This window comes from Stegodyphus dumicola, chromosome 4 (genome assembly GCF_044657685.1).
Source record: "Stegodyphus dumicola isolate Sdum_Otavi_A_Nest chromosome 4, ASM4465768v1".
NCBI classification, from domain to species: domain Eukaryota; kingdom Metazoa; phylum Arthropoda; class Arachnida; order Araneae; family Eresidae; genus Stegodyphus; species Stegodyphus dumicola.
Window position 1 is genome coordinate 250,877,663 of NC_140771.1, and position 20,572 is coordinate 250,898,234.

The 20,572-nt window shown below is 34.5% G+C and overlaps 1 protein-coding gene across 1 annotated transcript in view; it reads right to left on the bottom strand.

Moving 5' to 3' along the window:
• Positions 1-20,572, bottom strand: part of Trpm (transient receptor potential cation channel, subfamily M) — a 1,045,900-nt gene that overhangs the window by 175,013 nt on the left and 850,315 nt on the right. Inside the window, exons 8-10 of the mRNA XM_085816215.1 lie at positions 18,536-18,659; positions 13,875-13,947; positions 213-313 (exon numbers count right to left, since the gene is read on the bottom strand). Of these exons, the coding sequence (XP_085672341.1) occupies positions 213-313; positions 13,875-13,947; positions 18,536-18,659 (298 nt within the window). The remainder of the gene's footprint in view (positions 1-212; positions 314-13,874; positions 13,948-18,535; positions 18,660-20,572) is intronic.

Below are 20,572 nucleotides of genomic sequence, written 5' to 3' on the forward strand. Positions count from 1 at the left end.
CCCGACAATAATAGGTTACATTCGAAATTTATCTTTTCTTATAGTATAAAGTTTCACATAGTTTCATTTAGTGTTTTCATAAAATATTACTTCAGAAAAGTTTACAAATACATGTTGCAATAATTTAACGACTTGCTGAAATAATTTACGTATTATTGCAATAATTTACGTAATAACAGTAATAACTTTAATGTCGAAATTGAAATATTTACCGGCCATTCTTGTCCATAGACAAAAATTTCACTTTTCGCTATATCCACTCGGTTCCACGTTAACGCTAACCGTAGCTGATCAGGAGCTGGCATGTGATGACCTAAAGAAAACGGAACATTAATAACTTTAAAATCATTAGGGAATAATTATAAAAAAGAATAAAAAGTTGTAAAATTAGAAAAATAATTTTAGAAGTAAGGAAATTGATAAAGAGCTCTATGCACATCTAAATATGAAATCTTCTAAGAAATTACCGAAACTTTTAAAGAATATAGACTATTTAAGATAAATTACGGCTCAGAAAATGTATCTCAAGAAATGCATCTCAAGAAAATCAACATGTATTTTGACAAAATACTAAGCAAACAGTTAGCTAATTCATTTTGAAGAATACAGACTATTTAAGATAAATTACGGCCTAGAAAATATATCTCAAGAAATGCATCTCAAGAAAATCAACATGTATTTTGACAAAATACTAAGCAAAGAGTTAGCGTTAGCTAATTCATTTTGAAGAATACATACTATATAAGATAAATTACGGCCCAGAAAATGTATCTCAAGAAATGCATCCCAAGAAAATCAACATGTATTTTGACAAAATACTAAGCAAAGAATTAGCTAATTCATTTTAAAAAATACAGACTTTTAAAGAATACAGACTATTTAAAATAAATTATGGCCCAGAAATATATCTCAAGAAATGCATCCCAAGAAAATCAACATGTATTTTGACAAAATACTAAGCAAAGAGTTAGCTAATTCATTTTGAAGAATACAGACTTTTAAAGAATACAGACTATTTAAGATAAATTGCGGCCCAGAAAATATATCTCAAGAAATGCATCTCAAGAAAATCGACATGTATTTTGACAAAATATTAAGCAAAGGGTTAGCTAATTCATTTTGAAGAATACAGACTTTTAAAGAATACAGAATGTTTAAGATAAATTACGGCCCAAAGAATATATCTCAAGAAATGCATCTCAAGAAAATCAACATGTATTTTGACAAAATACTAAGCAAACGGTTAGCTAATTCATTTTGAAGAATACAGACTTTTAAAGAATACAGACTATTTAAGATAAATTACGGCCCAGAAAATATATCTCAAGAAATGCATCTCAAGAAAATCAACATGTATTTTGACAAAATACTAAGCAAAGGGTTAGCTAATTCATTTTGAAGAATACAGACTTTTAAAGAATACAGAATGTTTAAGATAAATTACGGCCCAGAAAATATATCTCAAGAAATGCATCTCAAGAAAATCAACATGTATTTTGACAAAATACTAAGCAAACAGTTAGCTAATTCATTTTGAAGAATACAGACTTTTAAAGAATACAGACTATTTAAGATAAATTACGGCCTAGAAAATATATCTCAAGAAATGCATCTCAAGAAAATCGACATGTATTTTGACAAAATACTAAGCAAAGAGTTAGCTAATTCATTTTGATGAATATAGACTTTTAAAGAATACAGACTATTTAAGATAAATTACGACCCAAAAAATATATCTCAAGAAATGCATCTCAAGAAAATCAACATGTATTTTGACAAAATACTATGCAAAGAGTTAGCTAATTCATTTTAATGAATATAGACTTTTAAAGAATACAGACTATTTAAGATAAATTACGGCCCAGAAAATATATCTCAAGAAAATCAACATCTATTTTGACAAAATACTAAACAAAAAGTTAGCTAATTAATTTTGAAGAATACAGACTTTTAAAGAATACAGACTATTTAAGATAAATTACGGCCCAGAAAATATATCTCAAGAAATGCATCTCAAGAAAATCAATATGTATTTTGACAAAATACTAAGCAAACAGTTAGCCAATTCATTTTAAGCTTTATTTGAAAAAATTTAGAGAAGTACACTCCTTTCTCAAGAAAAAAAAAGTCCGACATAGACACCACATGACGTCCTTGTACGGCTGTATTAAATTATACACATTTTTTTGGCTGCTTTTCATTTAAACTTATTTTCTCGAATTTCATTAGATATACAGTTCTCATTCAATTAATTCAGTTTTCACTTCGCGGCATGGTCAAAATACATAAAATCTCGAAACATCTTCATTAAAAACTGAAAAATATAGAAAAACATAAAACACCAAATACAGTTAAAACAGTTAAAAACAATATTTACCATTAAAATTAAGAGTTTTTACGCAAGAACAAGCCATTAGGCCAGCGGGAAAGTAGGTAAATTTTTCGGTGCACAATACCGAAAGTTTACTTTTGGTTCAACTCGGTAAAAGAGACACTGATATTGGTTCATAAATAGACTTAATTCACTATTCTACCAAGTTTCAAATGTACACAAATGGCTCGTTTGTTAGTCGAGCTTAGTCGCACTTAAACAACTTATAAATTGTCGATAATTCTGCAACTATTGCATGCAGAATAAGTAAAGGCATAAACACCTTAACGGGACCATTAATAACAACATAACTCAATCGCTTTAAAGCAAAACAGTGCACAATTCACAAACATATAAGAATAAAATACTGAGCTCACGAAGCCGAAAAACAGAGCGTGTATATATTGTTACGTTCCTTTCTGACACCAGTTGTTGCGTTATATCTTCCTTCACGTTCGTACGGGGCTCGTGTGGATTTGGAGCGAATAATGACGACACTTGATGAAGCATCGAAATGCACTTTATTTAGACAATATTAATCAGGACAGCTCCAAAGTCACTTTTTACAGTCGTCAAAGATCTACTATAAACACGCTGACACAATCAGCGACACAGCCTCCAGGTTATCAGGCTATCACGGCGGAGGCAGCTTCACTGCAAAGCACCAGAGTACAGCTCCCGACTCTGTTCGCTCGTTCTCGGAACTCCACGTACTCACGAGACTCTCCACGCTACAACTCGCGATGCACTCGACGACATACAGAGCCCGACTCTTCGGTTCAGTCGTTCAAGGAGCTCAACACGCTCTCTCGACGATGCTCTAACAGCGATACACTAAGAGACTCTTCGGCTTGTGTTCGAGAACATTCTGGGCTAAACCGGTAAGAATTCGTTCCAGAAGGTTCTCCATCCGTCCATGGAATATCGCCGATTTTGTCGCCAAATGGGCGATTTCTCGCCAGATGTGGCACCCATGATTTCCCTTTCTATTTTATGGCAACCCTAAACCTTCTTTGCGGGGAAGCTATCTCACCGCGCCTGTACATTTTGTAACAACATATGTGTATATATTCATGCTCTTTTGCTGTGGCCGATCGCAACCAAAAAGGGAGGCACACAACTACATGTTATAGCAGTCCCATATACAAAATTTCAAAGTTCTGAGGCTACTCGTTTTCGAGTTATGCGAGATACATACATACGCACGTATGTAACAGATGTCACGAAAAAAAAGGTTTGCCAAGTCCATTTTTTAACCATTTTGGGAAAAAGAGACCCTTACTTTGTACATGCAGATATCAAGCAAAAACACCGTTCAGATGGATTTGAGAGGGGTCAAAATGGATATTAATACGACATCGTCTAAATATGATATCCGAAATATTTCGCGATTACAATACTTCCTTAAGCAGCAATGGTAAAACACAATAAAACTAAAACTATTTATCGCATATGTGCTTAATTGATCCAAGAGGTTGGTGTGGCATTACTCGACCACACAGCAAACAGTAAAGCAAACGTATACAAAAACACATCATACACTAATAACGTGTAATGTAATAATAACGTGTAATACCATCTAGCTGAAATGCAAGCTTGTGAACGGCGAAGAAAGCTGGCAACAGTATAGTTGATTGCTCGTTGTGACAATAGCGTCCATTTCTGTGGTAATGCATGCCGAAGTTCGTAGAAGTTGCCTGGGGTAATTTCCGCCTTAGTTACCTCGGATTACATAGATCTATCCCTACTTGCATAGGAATTGCACGCCCTTTTTTAAGTCGCTGTGGTGTGACTGGGGGATTGTGTTTTATGCTAATTTTGGTTGCCTACTTGAATCCGGGGATGCAACCTCTGTCTCATATGTAAATGGTACGTTTTATTCCCCCCATTACGCTTTCTTTTACTTTTTTCATGATCTTCACTAAAATAACAGCCATTTAAAGTGTTTTTATGGGGGCACATATGACAAATGTCAGCTGGTTTTAGTAAGATTAAAAATCTGATGTGTACACCACATGACTTCCTTGTACGGAATATTAAATTATACGCATTTTTTCTTGCATTTTGTTTAAACTTATTGGATTCAATTATATCTACTTCGCAGACAGTGCATAAACCACAATAGAATAAGTGCATTCTTTAAAATTCTATCTATTTGTATACCATAGCGACATTCTGGGGCTAGGTTCACTTAACAGTATTATATTTCGTTCATATTGTAACTCAGAATGCGCAAAATTTGTATCATTTAAAGAATTATCTAATCGTTGCCACATGTTCAAGTACTATAATAAAGCTAGAACGATGTATAAAAGAAATTAAGCAAACAAAACAAAAAAGAAACAGTTTTTCACAGACGATTGAGTATTTCTCTTTCAATTAATTCAGTTCTCACTTCGCGACAAGGCAAAAATACATAAAAACTCAAAATATCTCTACTAAAAATTACTAATTATTAAAAATTAACTAAATCTTAAACACTAATTTCCTCGAAAAAATTCCAGAAAAGATTAAGCATGATTTAAATCGCAATAATAAATGAATTATCGCAATAATAAGATTTATCTCTGTTGTTGGGAAGCTAGGTTTCTCTAGACTGGCAACAAATTCACTACTCAGGTGTTTCAAATGTAAACAAGCAACGGACGCCATCAAAATAGGCTTAGCGGCACTTAAACAACTTTTAAATTGTTGATAATTCTAAAAATATTGCATACATATTTACTAAAGGCATAAGACCCTTAACCGGATGATAAAAACAACATAATTCAATCATTTTTAAAGCAAAAAATGTACAATTTTCAAACATATAAGAGTAAACAAACTGAGATCACTGAGCCGGGTAACAGAGTGGATATATTTATAAATATATTTATATACGTTTGGCGCGGCCGATTGAAACCAAAATACGAGGTGCACATCTACATGTTATAATAGTCCTATATACAAAATTTCAACGTTCTAAGGCCGTTTTTGAGTTATGCGACATACGTTCGTACAGACGCCACGAAAAATTCTCTTCAAAATTCATTTTAAAGCAGTTTTTTAGTTTTTTTTTGAGAAAAAGAGTCTTTTATTCTGTCCTTACGTACAGATGTCAAGCAAAAACATCATTAAATTGCATTCGAAAGCGGTCAAAGTGGATATTTTCGTTGAAGTATGCTGCCTGAAGCTTTTCGCGATTACAATACATCCCTTTTACTTCGTATAAGGAAGTAAAAAAGGCGATGTGTACACTACATAAATTCCATGTCCGAAATATTAAAGTACACGCAATTTTAATGCATTTTATTTAAAATTAGATCCTTTAATTTCATTACAGATGTATTTCTTATTCAATTAAGGAGTGTTGGAACCCCAAAATCCTCACAAAATAGTGATTTCGTAATTTTGCATTTTCAAATTCTCTACACTTTTATCTTTCTAAAAATACCATTCTTTAATCTCTACGAAAATTAGAACTGTAAAAAATCTAGTTTTAATTTCCATCGAATGCTTTGATCAAACAGGAATTTTACATGAAAGTCCGTTTTTCTCCAAACGTGAATTTTTTTATACTGGATGTACCTTTTCTCAGGAACTACTGCTCACAGGTATCTAAAATTTTTATGGCTTATTTACTAGGTTTCCTAATATTTACTGAAATTAGATTTTTGTGATAAACTAAGAAAAACAAATTAAAATTTTTTTTATGTGAGAAAAGTGCTAAATTTTACTATGCATAGCAAAATATTCTGTAAATTACACTAAAATTCAAAATGTTTCAAAAGCTCATTTCAGTATAATCAGATAGGAATACTTTAATTACAGAAAAATTTCAAGTTTGTATCTACAGCAGATTTTGAGAAAAGGTACATCGAAAATGGCCAATTTAACATTGTCGGTATAGGGGTTTCTGATACCCCTTAATTCCCTATTCTGCTAAATTTCAAATGTAAACAAATATGGCTGCTATGACAAGATAAATTATGGAAGATGCACACATACGTATGTAGACGTCAAGAAAAAAATCTCTTTTGAATCCATTAGTTTTATAATTAGTTTTGGGAAAAGGAGTCCTTTATTTTGTCCTTAAGTACAGATGTCACGCAAAAGCATCGTTAAATTGCATTCAATAGCGGTCAAAATGGATATTTTTGTTGAAATAGGGTAACCAGAATTTTTCGTGATTAGAATACTTCCTTTACTTCGCAAAAGAATAAATTTCTCATTTGTGGTCCAGTCGGTTTATGAGTAAATTTAAGCTCATAAAATTTAGCGAAGATTTTATTTTAAGGAAAATGGCTTTTACACAGACTAATAAATTTTTTTTGCCTTCTCGAGTTATTAATTAAACTACAAAGTAAATGAAGACACCAAGAAATATATTTTTTTTATCTTCAAAACAGAAAAGAAAACATTAAAAAGCACGTTTATGTTTCCAGATTATTACAACAGGCGTCCAATAAAATTCCGCTCGCATCTCATCAGTGCTTATGCAGCAAAAGAGATTAGAAGGGAATCGGTGATGCAAATATTTACAGTGATTGCTTGGTACGCGAGTGTGATTTACAATGCCTCGCTAAGTTAATTTAAACTTTTGCGTTTTTTTCCTTTTCGCTTCTAAGCCAATCTTCAAGCTAATCTTCAAAGAGCATTTTTCACTCCAGTAGCTATGATGCCAAAAATTTAATTACAAATGTAACCCTTTTACAGCTAGGCCATCGTTCGCTCTGTTCGAGAATGAGCTGATATTAAAGATAGGGATGAAACGTGAGGATGCATTTATGGCGACACAACATTTGACAGTTCCCCCAGCATTGAGAAGAATAGGGTATAAAATATTTTAGACACGACATAAATTTCAAAAGGAAATTATGTAATGGAGTATCTTCAGAATAGTGAAAACTATTCCAAACAAGAGATAACAAACAGAAAATTGTGAACGTATTTTTACGCCTTACGTAATGCCAAAAATGTCCATTTCATCATTTTCGACGCTCTTGCTAATACTAATTTTCGAAACTGAATGCGAAATCATGAAAGCAGATTTTTTTTTGAGTTTTCTGCCTATATATTTTTGTTTGTTGCTTTATTAAATTTGAAAATGTATTCGGAGTTTATCTACTCGTAGAGGTTATTTCGGAGCAGGCGAGATGAAAAATGAGCAATGCCCTCGCCGGGCCTCGAACCTCGGACCTCTCGATACACGCCGAGTGTGCTGGTCACTACACCACAAAAGCATGCTAAGAAAGCAGGAGAAATACCTTATATACCCGCTTTCAAAGGGCGACTGGGAATTAGGGGACCATATCGCCAAATCCTGGCGGTGGAGAATCATCATTCATCACCTTTTTTGTTTGGACGCCACTATAGAAGCATAGAACGTTTTTTAAAGGAGGAGTCATGGAAAATGATTAATTCCCTCGCCGGGATTCGAACCTCAGACCTCTCGAATACGCGCCGAGTGTACTGGCCATTACACCACGAAGGCATGCAAAGAAGACGGGAGAAATACCTTATATTTTCCCGCTTTTAGAGAGCGACGTAGATCAGGGGACCCAATCGCCAAATCCTGGTGGTGGAGAATAATCATCCACCACCCTTTTCAGCTCGGGACCACTGTAGAGGCATTAGGTTGTTTCGAAGCGGGAGAGATGAAAAATGTCTCATATTACCCAACTGCTGGCATGATGGAAAAAAATATGAAAACATCTTGTGAAATGCATGTTTGAAAAGAAAGATTGATTTTAATGAAATATGTAGGTGGCGCTGGCTTTTTTGACTACTGACGCCACCTATACAACTTCGTAAATGTGCTAAAAAGTTCAGTTGTTGTCGGAGTACTGTTATGTGAGGTTGTCATTGCATTATGTCAGAGTTAACAGACTTCGAACGTGGGCAAATTGTTGGAGCACGTATGGTAGGTGCTTCCGTAAGCAAGGTAGCCGAGGTGTTGAGTGTTTCAATAGGTACTGTATCGAAGATTTATTCCGCATATTTGAAAAGCGGAAAAACATAATCTGCTAAATCACAGCGCGGACGAAAGTGTGCCCTGAGTGATCGTGACAGACGATCATTACGGGCAATTGTGACGAAAAATAAGAAGACCACAGCTGCAAAAGTTACTGCTGAAATGAATGTTGTGTTACCGAACCCTGTGAGTACCAAAACAATTAGAAGGGAGCTTCATAAACAGGGAATTGCTGGCCGTGCTGCAATCGAGAAGCCACTCATCAGTGATGCTAATGCCCGTAGCAGGAAAAGGTGGTGTTTAAGTCATAAAGCCGGGACTATAGAGCAGTGGAAGCGAGTAATATGGTCTGAAGAGTCTTCTTTCACATTGTTTCCCACTTCTGGTCGAGTTTACGTCTGGAGAACGCCATCTCAAGCCTATAATACAGACTGCTTGTTGCCAAGAGTGAAACATGGCGGGGGTTCTGTTATGGTTTGGGCAGCCATATCGTGGTTCTCTGCTAGCTCTATGATAACTGTGCCAAGACTTATGTGAACATTTTGGCCGATCAAGTTCATCCCATGGTACAAACTTTGTTCCCCGATGGTGATGGTGTCTTCCAAGACGACAAAGCCCCTGTTCACACAGCTCACATTGTCCGGGACTGGTTTTCTGAGCACGAGGATGAGTTGTTCTATCTCCCCTGGCCACCACAGTCACCAGACCTGAATATTATCGAACCTTTGTCGTCTACATTGGAACGGAAAGTGCGTTCTCGTTATCCACCGCCAACATCGTTATCTGAACTTGCCACCGTTTTGCAGGAAGAATGGTATAATATTCCCTTGGCAAACATACAAGAACTGTATTTATCCATTCCGAGAAGACTGCAAGCTGTTTTGGATGCCAACAGGTTTCCTACACCATATTAAGCAAAGAAACATGTTTTTTTAAAGGTGTTTCCATATTTTTGTCCAACCCCTGTATGTCTGCCAGGTTCGGTTATTGCACAAGACACAGATGTTTGCATATAGAAGTGTATAGTATTTTGCAGCATGTGGGTGCTTAAAGTACTACCAACCCGAAGGTTCTCTCGAAGGGCTGAGGGAAGCGAAAGAGTGGATGGCGGCTTTCATGGGAATAAGACACACACATTAAAAAGGCAAAGTCATTAGCAAATCTACTTAAAGTTTATCAATGAAAATTATTAAAAAGTGTTCTATAAAGTAAAATATTTATTTAGTTTAGGCTATATTTGCCTTCCTTTGGAGTGGTAGCTATAAGGTTAATAATTAAATAGTATTTTGAGATTTAAAAAAAATCTTCCAATTTTTATATGCTGATCACAAATCGTTTTCAGAGCGCTTTGAGTGGCAGAAGATTTGTTAGTTCACGGGAATGAGTTTAATTAACCTATTTGGGTGTTCGAAATGTGTAATTTATGTAAAAACGTTATAACCACTAAACCTAATATATATCATCAAGTCGCACTTTTTAAATTTCGTTAATGGGCCCAGTAGAACGGGAGATTTAGAAATGTTCCAGTTTTCTTTTTGTGCAAGGTGTAACTTGTCTAAAGGCTGTCTGGTGTAATGATAGCTTGTACTTCCAAAAAAAAAAAAAATCATTACCGTGTATCTCGCGTATAAGCCGCACTTTTAATTTATGTATATATGTTACAGTAAAACACCGAAATCTGGAGAATGTCGACTTTCACCGGTGAATGTCAACATTCACATAGTCGCTTGGTGTATGTCCGAAATATTTTCCAAATACACTTATTTCTGACTTACACCGGTCAGTGTCGACATTCACCATGTACTAATGATGAATGTTGAACATATAAGAATATTATATTTCCTTCTCCGTAATTCATTCGCGAAAAAACGCACTTGAAACTCAGAATAAGAACTTAAGAATATAAGAACTTAAAACACACAGTACATTCAAAATGAAAAAGGAAAATAATAGAAGTTATAAACTTACCAAATTATGTGTTTCAAATCTTATTTATTGCAACAACTTAAACTATTATGACACTTTGAATTGCACGAGAGGCCCTTGCTTTTACAACCGCATTTATTTGTGGAACACTTCCTTTAGGAATGGCAGCGTGTACATAAACTCCTCTCTTTTCGACCTACACCAGAGCATATCTGTGATTGTCGACATACACCGGTGAGGGTCCGAATATACAAGAATGTAGTGCAATATTCGATCTTTCACCGACGTATTTGGTGAATGTTGACATTCTCCGGTGAAAGTCGACATTCTCAAATTTCGGTCTTTCACGGTAACATATATAAAAGAAAGAGTCAGTGTGTGTGTGTCTTTCTTTCGTGATGCGCGTAAATTAGTAGACCCCGGGCTACGAAATTTGGTACATAGGCGCACCTGGACAAAAACCTTTGCACCTAGAAAGGGATGTTTTCAAAATTCGAATGAAATTTGTTTTATTTTATATTTTTTGATCAAATCGTGTCAAATCATAATTTTCTCTCATTATATCAGCTACAATGGCACGCAGCCATTGTTGTTGGTATATCCCTGTTGCCACTCCGAAAAAGTGAGGGCGATAATTCTGTGCAGTTTTTAAATTTAATGTTTCTCTTTGATACTGGACGTTTGTAGAGAAAAGGCAAAGGAAAATTGGTTAATTTATTTATATTTGTATTAAAGGATATTGCTTATTTCATTGTAATTTTTACTTAATTGTACGAAGTAAAAAGGAAGTATTGTAATCGCGAAAAGTTTCAGGCAGTATATTTCAACGAAAATATCCATTTTTACCATTATCGAATGCCATTTAACGATGTTTTTGCGTGATATTTGTACGTAAGGACAGAATAAAAGACTCTTTTCCTACAAAAAAATTATAAAACTGCTTTAAAATTAATTCTGAAGAGAATTTTTCGTGGCGTCTGTACGAACGTATGTACGTTCATGCGTACGTACGTATCTCACATAACTCAAAAACAAGTAGCCTCAGAACGTTGAAATTTTGTATATAGGACTGCTATAACACGTAGATGTGCACCTCGTATTTTGGTTGCAATCGGCCGCGCCAAACGTATATAAATATATTTATATATATATATATATCCACTCTGTTACCCTGCTCAGCGATGTCAGTTTCTTTACCCTTATATGTTTGTAAATTGTACATTTTTTGCTTTAAAAATGATTGAATTATGTTGTTTTTATCTTCCGGTCAAGGATTTTATGCCTTTAGCAAATCTGTGTGCAATAGTTTTAGAATTATCAGCAATTTTAAAGTTGTTTAATTGCCGCTAAGACAGTTTTTAATGGCGGTCATTGATGTTTACATTTGAAACAGGAGACTAGTGGATTTGTTGCCAATCTAGAGAAACTTAGCTTCGCAACAACAAAGATAATGCATTCATTTATTATTGCCAATTAAACCATGCTTAATCCTTTCTGGAATTCTTTCGAGGAAAAAAGTGTTTAAGATTTACTTCGCAATTTTTAATATACATATTTTGAATTTTTATGTATTTCTGCCTTCTCGCGAAGTGAGAACTGAATGAATTGAATGAGAAATACTGAATCGTCTGTGAAAACTGTTTCTTTTTTGTTTTGTTTGCTTAATTTCTTTTATACATAGTTCTAGTTTTATTATAGTATTTGAATAGAACATGTGGCAATGTGCATTCTGAGTTATTATAATATGAATGAAATATAATACTGTTAAGTAAACCTAGCGCCAGAGTGTCGCTATGGTGAACAAAGTGAATTTTAAAGAATGCATTTATTCTATTGTGGTTTATGCGCTGTCGGCGAAGTAGGTTTAATTCAATCTAATAAGTTTACATAAAATGCAAGAAAAAATGCGTATAATTTAATATTCCGTACAAGGAAGACATGTGGTGTACACATCAGATTTTTTTATATGTAATGCAATTTTATTGAAATTTGTGCTTTTTGATTTTTAATATTCTTCTGCTGAGTAAAATTCTGCGCAGTTTTTAAAATTAATGTTTGGTGTTCCGTTTAGGCACTTTTCCGGTATATTTAAAAGCCAAACGAAGGCTAGAATAAAATATAAGATCGCACTTTACGGTCGCGCTTTTCCATCGGATATAAAAATGGTAGATTTAAAAGTAAGGAAAAGATGAGCATACAAAAATTATATTCCTACATGTACCTAAATGCTGTTTGTTTACAAGAATTGACATTCCTTACGAACTTAAAAAAATTCCTTATCTGATAACATGAAAACTTCATCATCTTCATTTTCCGTTATATCTTCAGGCACATCATAGAATTACGTTTCATCTTCACGAATACTTATTTTGAGCCATAAATAAAAAATCATCTTCCGTTCCATCTAGATTGGTGGATATACTACAATTTTTTAATGACTTTTGAATCATATCGGGGTTAATTTATTTCCATGCTTTTATTATCCACTCAGACACTAATTCTAGACTGACATGATGGATTTGGGCTCTTTTCTGTTCTATGTTCAATTCAAAATTATGGTTTCAAATGGTTTGGTTTATTTAATTATGGCAAAGCACACTAGGGCTATCTACCGAAGGGGAGGGATGCCTTCGTGGAGGACTTTCTAAGGATATACTACACTTTTCTAATGACTTTTGAATCATATCGGGGTTAATTTATTTCCATGCTTTTATTATCCACTCAGACACTATTTCTAGACTGACATGATGCATTTGGGCTCTTTCCTGTTCTATGTTCCCTTCGAAATTAGATTACGGCAAAGCACTCGAGGGCTATCTGCCTTAAGGGAGGGATGCCTTCGTGGAGGACTTTCTAAGGGAAGCTGGCTTGTATACACGTTACACATGAGGAAAACCACGAAAACTCCCATGAAGCCAGCCCGTTCGCGGGATTCGAACCTCGGACAGAACTACCAGTGTTCAGCGACTTTACCGCTTGGCCGCTGGTGAGTCTATGACTTCAAATGACTAGACAGGTAAAGACATGTAAATAGAAGACATGTAACTGCACATTCCGCAAGTTCATTTGGCTCGGAAGTGCAGTTTTACCTCAAATAATCTTTTCCTTTTCTCGAAACACTAGAATGACATTCTTGTGCCCAGCTGCATTTGACCACAACGCACCGTCTTTGCAAAATCATTTATCCCTCAAGCATTTACCCTACATACACATTGGTCCCCTTATCGTTTGTCAATTCAGTATACTATTGTTCGAAAACCTGAGAAAAGTCTTCGAATTAATGATTTCAAAAGATTGAGCATCGCAGTGGGATCTTTCAGGTTCCTACGTAAAGAAAGGTGTGTGCATTGTACGACGAATATACCTAATGTGGTTTGTGGTTCGAAGTTATGGGTGCGCATTATATACCGGTTATAATGCGTTATATACCGGTTATAATGCGTTATACGCCGGGATATACGGTATATAAATAAGTACATTTACAGGAACATTTTCATCAGAGATGGTAAAACGATTTTGAAAACATAAAATTTCATATTTATATAGTCCTTCATAGAGGCAAAAGACTGATTAAGAAAATTATTTATTATTACGTTAATTATTTACTGAGTGTTCTCTTATTACCTTTAAGTAGAGCTATGAGAATTGCTTGATCCAGTTCTTGGCACGGTCCTTCACCCATCCGGAATACTGTTATCTATAAAATTTAATATTATGATTAAATTAAATAAATTACACAGTATTTACACCGAAGTGACAAACGTCATGGGATAGCAATATGCAAATATACAGATGGGAGTAGTATCGCGTAGAAAATGTATAAATGCGAAGTGCTTTGGCAGGGCTTTCATTTGTGTTCAAGTTATTCATGTGAAGAGGCTTTGACGTGATTATGGCCGCACGACGAGAATTAACAGACTCTGAACGCGGAACGGCAGTTCGAGCTAGACGCATGGGTCATTCCATTTCGGATATCGTTAGGGAATTCAACATTCCGAGATCCACAGTGTCAAGGGTGTGCCGAGAGTATCTAATTTCAGGCATAACATCCCACCATGGACAGCGCAGTGGGCGACCACCTGCACTTAACGACCGACACCAGCGACGTCTGCGTAGAGTTGTCCATGTTCACAGACAAGCAACACTGCGTCTAATAACCGCAGAAATCAATGTGGGACGTACGAGGGACGTGTTCGATAGGACAGTGCAGCGAAATTTGTCTTCCTTGCGCTATGCCAGCAGAAGACCGAATCGAGTGCCTTTACTGACAGCACGACATCGCCTGCAGCGACTCTCGTGGGCTCGTGAGCATATCGGTTGGTCCCTAAAAGAATGGCAAACCGTGGCTCGGTCAGATGAGTCACGATTTCAGTTGGTAAGAGCTGATGGTAGGGTTCGAGTGTGGCGCAGATTCCACGAAGCCATGGACCCAAGGTGTCAACAAGGCACTGTTCAAGCTGGTGGTGGTTCCATAATGGTCTGGGCTGTTTTTACATGGCATGGACTCGGTCCTCTGGTGCCACTGAACCGATCATTGACTGGAAATGGATACCTTCAGCTACTTGGAGATCACTTACAGCCATTCATGGACTTCACGTACTCAAACAACGATGGGATTTTTATGGATGACAATTGTCACCGGGCCACAATTGTTCGCGATTGGTTAGAACAACATTCTGGACAATTCCAGCGAATGATCTGGCCACCTAGATCGCCCGACATGAATCCCATCGAACATTTATAGGACATCATCATCGAGAGGTCAGTTCGTGCCCGAAACCCTGCACAGTCAACACATTCACAATTATGGACGTCTATAGAGGCAGCATGGCTCAATATTCCTGCAGGGGACTTCCAACGACTTGTTGAGTCCATGCCACGTCGAGTTGCTGCACTTCGCCGGGCAAAAGGAGGACCGACAAAATATTAGGAGGTATCCCATGACTTTTGTCCCTTCAGTGTATTTTGTAACACTGATAATTAGATTAAATGAAAAGAAAAACTTATGGACACGTTTACTAAGAAAAAGCATGATTATCAGTAGTATATTAAATTCAATTTATAAGTAATTGTTTATAAATGGGAAAGTAATGTACCCGATCAAAGCTGTCAAATTTATTTTTTGCTTTCTTTCGTTTACTAGTTATGAAGGAATCTTGATATTCTGAAATATTTGTATGTATTCTGTGAATTTGTATATCTTTTTCCAACTTTCTCTTGTCTTCATCTATTACTATTTTTTTTAAAGACATATGTAAAGAGGTTTATCTTAACAACGCCCAACTCTCATGAAAAATTTAGAATGAAGAAAGATGACTGGTATCTTAATTGCTAGACATTCATAGACAAAATAAAACGTATAAGTTCGATTCCATTATTACTCAAGTATGGTGCTTACTATTTCAATGAACACCGGATACTTATTGGGTTAAAATTTCGTAGATTAAAGGGTGTTGGACAGGCAAAAATCTTCAAAAAATGGTGGCTTGGGATTTTTGCATTTCAAATTCTCTTCACGTTTAGCTTTCTAAAAGTACCATACTTTAATCTCTATGAAAATTAAAACTGATAAAACATTTATTTTTAATTTATCATCGAATACTTTGATAAATGAGGATTTTTACATAAGAAAGCGTTTTTCTCCAAATGTGATTCTTTATACTCGAGGACCCTTTTCTCAAGAACTACTGCTCACAGGTATGTAAATTTTTATGGCTTATTTATAATGTTTCCTAATATATACTGAAATGAACTTTGGCTAATCTTTACAATATGGTAACAGGTAGTTTGGCGACATTTTGGTAAGGCGATAAAGGTTACTAGCTAGGACTTTAGATATAATCTGAGAAGTACACAGTTCGAATCACGGATTATTTTGTCTCAGAGAAATGAGAGATCATGAGACATGTAATGTGACATTTTCCAGAAAATTCCGATCGTGATTTTAGCTAATAAGCACTTAGAAACAATTTCGCTGCTAAAGTGTAGAATCGTCCACTTATTTGTTTGGCGCTTTTTACAAGAGTAAGAAGAATTGGATTTTTGTCAATTTTCTTTGACGTTTTAAGTGAAAATAGATCGATGTGTACATAGATAAAGTCAAGAGTGTGCGCAATGCCATTTGTGTGCAATTCTGGGATTTTTTTTAAGTGAAAATAGGTTGACGTGTACATGGATACCGTGTATGTGCAATTCTTAAAAACGTTTGCGATTCTGTACTTTCTCTCAATTTCGCACCTAATCTTCGTCATGATTAAGCATTTTTGTTCCATAAAAGTTCTAGTATAAGCGTGATTCGGCTAGCAGATTTTGTTGGAAAAAATGTTGAGTTAAAAAAAAAAAAAAAAGAAAAAAAAAAGAAAAAAAAAAAACATGCCTTTACTTCGTGAAAACAAAATGGCGTCCGAAGCAAAACTAGCAGGTTGCTGTAGCAGGATTGGTCGCCAAATTTTTGCCAAAAAATCGCCAAGCTACTATAATGTAAAAATTCACCTGAACTTTTTATGATAAACTAAGAAAAGTAATTTTTATATATATTTTTTTTTTTGTGAGAAAAGTGCAAAATATTATTATGCCTAATACAATATTCTATAAATTACTCCAAAACTGGATGTTTCAAAAGCTCATTTCGGTATAATCAGGTAGGTATACTTTAATTACACAAAAATTTTCAAACGTGTACCTGCAGCAGATTTTGAGAAAAGGTACATCGACGATGGCCAATTCAACTTTGCCGGTATAGGGTGTTCCGACTTCCCTTAATATTATGAGGAGAAATATTTCAGTTATCATATGTTATTAATAGGAATAATTAAAATTCTATAATTATAAGCTTAAACATAGTAAGATCTAATCTTAAAAATATGTGAATGTACAAACATGATATTTTATTCGCAGACAAAAGAAACATTTATTCATTCGAGAAAAGTAATAACAGTTTCAATATTATTATTCTTTGCATACATTATATTTCTAATTAACTCAGTAAATTTAAAATAAATAAATATTCACTAAATACTGAATTAATTAGAAACTACTCAGTATACTACAGAGCAAGTTGAATGCATGAATTCGAAAAGTACTCGATTAAATTTCTAAAAAAGAATCAGGAAAGTATAATTTTGCTTGGTAATACAGTTGCTTAGATTACAATTACATTATTAGTATACTATGGATACTGCTTTATTACCTTTGTTTTACATGTTTTAGTTTTCTCCGAGATTTCTTAACCTTTTATCTTTGCATACGTAACTTTAAGAGTCACTTTAATGGCACTTCAGGTTTCAACAAAAATATAAGACTTGTTAGCTTACTCGTTAGCAAATAATTAAAACATTCACTTCCGGTTTAGACATTCAACATTTTCACGTAATATCATTAGCTCTTTTGCATAATAATGATTTAAAATATTCAAATTAGACACAAGAATTTTACTTAGTAAATGGTAATATAATAGATAATCAAAAAGTGTTTAATATTTGAACTGCGGGGAGATGAGTTTGGAGAGAGATACCTCCCCCGGATTCAAAATTTCGTGGGAACTTCGATCATTCTCATCTTTGTACGACTTTAATAAGCCGAGATATTAATTAAAAACTCCGAAACCGCTCATTTTCTCATTTATTTTTCCGAGTGGCAACAGTCTCATACACTGGAGTTAAAATCTGCTTTATTTCGAAAAGTGTTGCCACTGCTCTGTTTTAAATCGTACAGTTTGTTAATAAAAAGTTTATAAATTCTAAAAAATATGAAATAAAAATAGCATTGCCAAATATTAAATATATTATTATCATATAAAGTCACATTCTGACACATTCATATTTCGTGTGACGTCATTGCATGTTGAAAATGTTTCGTTAATGTCAGCATTTTGAATAAATATCTGTTGTTGGCAACATTTTGTTTCAAGTTAAGACAATTGACACGGTATGTTTATAGCCATGTTAATTCTTTTATTGGTATTGAGAAAAAGTTGTTCTATTATATTAAATTTAAGTCGTGGTGTTATACGTATTAACTTGAAGCGACAAAAGTTTTTGTTTCCTGGTTTGGTTCGTTCATACTGAAATGCACTTTCTTTTATGCACTTTTTCCTCAGGTATACACAGAACTCAAAAATTTTGCTTTGGTCTTAGCTAGCAACTTTTTATACAGAACATTATATTAATAATTAATTTTGAAATAAATAATTCATTTTATTTTCAGTTTTTCAGAACAAAGAACTTGCAAATATTGCTTAGGCCGTAGCCCGTTAATTTGTTCTAATTACTGATTGAAGAACTTACCAAATCTTTCCGACGAACACACTGCATTAGTTCACAATGAAGCTTCTCAGCATTGTCTCTAGACAAATGGAAAGTTCTTTCGATGGTAGCAATTAGTTGTTCTTTTACGTCTTCTAAAAGCGTGCTGAAACATGAATGGGTAGAGAGGATAAGGAAGTGATATCGATACACAAATTTGAAAAAAAAATTACAAATCACATTCAATAAAGCATTTTTTAAAATAATTTGAATTCCTTGATACATCATAATTCAAAATTTTAATATCAATCACCATGTACAACACGTCAATCCTGATTAAGAACACATATGTGTAATGCATTTAGATTATTGCTCAACTCATCTGCAACCAATTCCTGTTGTACTGAGAAACAGTTACATATTACATAATGTTGATTAATGTGTAATGCATTTAGATTATTGCTCAACTCATCTGCAACCAATTCCCGTTGTACTGAGAAACAGTTACATATTACATAATGTTGATTAATGTGTAATGCATTTAGATTATTGCTCAACTCATTTACAACCAATTCCCGTTGTACTGAAAAACAGTTACATATTACATGATGTTAATGATTCAATTACATAATGTTGTTCCTCCATTACTTCTATTGCAGGCGAGTTACTGTTAGCAATATGTAAACAGTGGTGTTTTTTAAGTTGCGCCTGAGCATTAAATTCTGGGTAGGTGTAGGTCAACGTAAACTTAGGAAATGGTGAACATGTTTATAGAGAAAACATACGGTTTCTTTCGTATCTTTTCCAAACAAATCGATGTTTTTAGTAAAGCCAGAGAATTTGCCAAAGGCGACAAACGTAGAAACCAATCAGCGGTATACATCCTTGAGAATGTTTTAAAAGTTGTTGCGATTACAAAGCTCAACAAACAATACATAGGGTGTTAACATATTTTTGTAACGATTTTGCAAAGATTTATATACAAACAAACCTTGTCCTTTTCTTAAAACATCAAGATTGATTTTATTCTACTCCTCCTTCACAATCTTCCAGAGTCCATCCATTGTTTCTGGATGCCACTTATAACGAACTTGCTATGCATAGCAATCCATAGAAGACACATCAGGACTCTTGGGTGGATGCATTTAAAGGGAACAGCTCCAACTTTGCTTACATTTCTCATTTTTAAAAAAAAACAGAGCAGCAGATTTAGAGGCATGGCATGGACCCTTATCCTAATGGAACGTAACACAATGACGTTTGTTTGGGTAAAGAGATGGAATATCGTCCTTAGAAATAGGTGTTAAAACATATTTATGACAATAATCCGAATTAATTTTGACATTTTTTCTACTTTCCTTACTTTAAGTTTTCGTTATAAGAGAATCCAGTATTAACCATAAAATGTTTTAGGAAACATATTATAAGCTATTATACAGTAAGACCCCACTTAACGCGGGGGATACGTTCCATCAAAGTAGAGCGTAATGCGAAACAGCGCTAAACGAGGCTATCTTTACATGTAAATATTGGGGTTAGGGGAAGATGGCTAGGAAAGTGGTTAGGTATTAAATTTAAAAAGTATGTTTTTTTAATAAAAATAAAACCAAACATTTATTTCTTAAAGCACAAATTAATACCACATTATTATTTCTTGCAAAAATAAAAACAAAATATAAATAACAAAACGAATATTCTTAAAAAAAACAAATAAAATTCAAAGTCATATTTAGTTAGCCTTCCGCGTTTTCAGTGTTCTGCCTTTTTGTGACAAAAGCATCTAATGTTGTTTGCCTTTTTCTTTTGCGTTGTTCTCTTAAAAGTTCTTCATAAACAGATAGAGCATCTCTAACACCACGCCTTACTTTTGAGCTCCTGTCAAAATTCGGATCATTTTCAATGAATTGATCCATTATTTCAGTTATGGTAGACAAACTCCTTTTTACAAACGCCATCGAAAGTTCTTTTTGCTCTTCTTCTGAATCACTGCTGTCAACATTTTTGTTTTCTTCTTGTTCAGTTAATTCCTTGAGCTCATCATTAGAAAGACTAGCCGCTGCTTCTTGAATTATTTCTTCG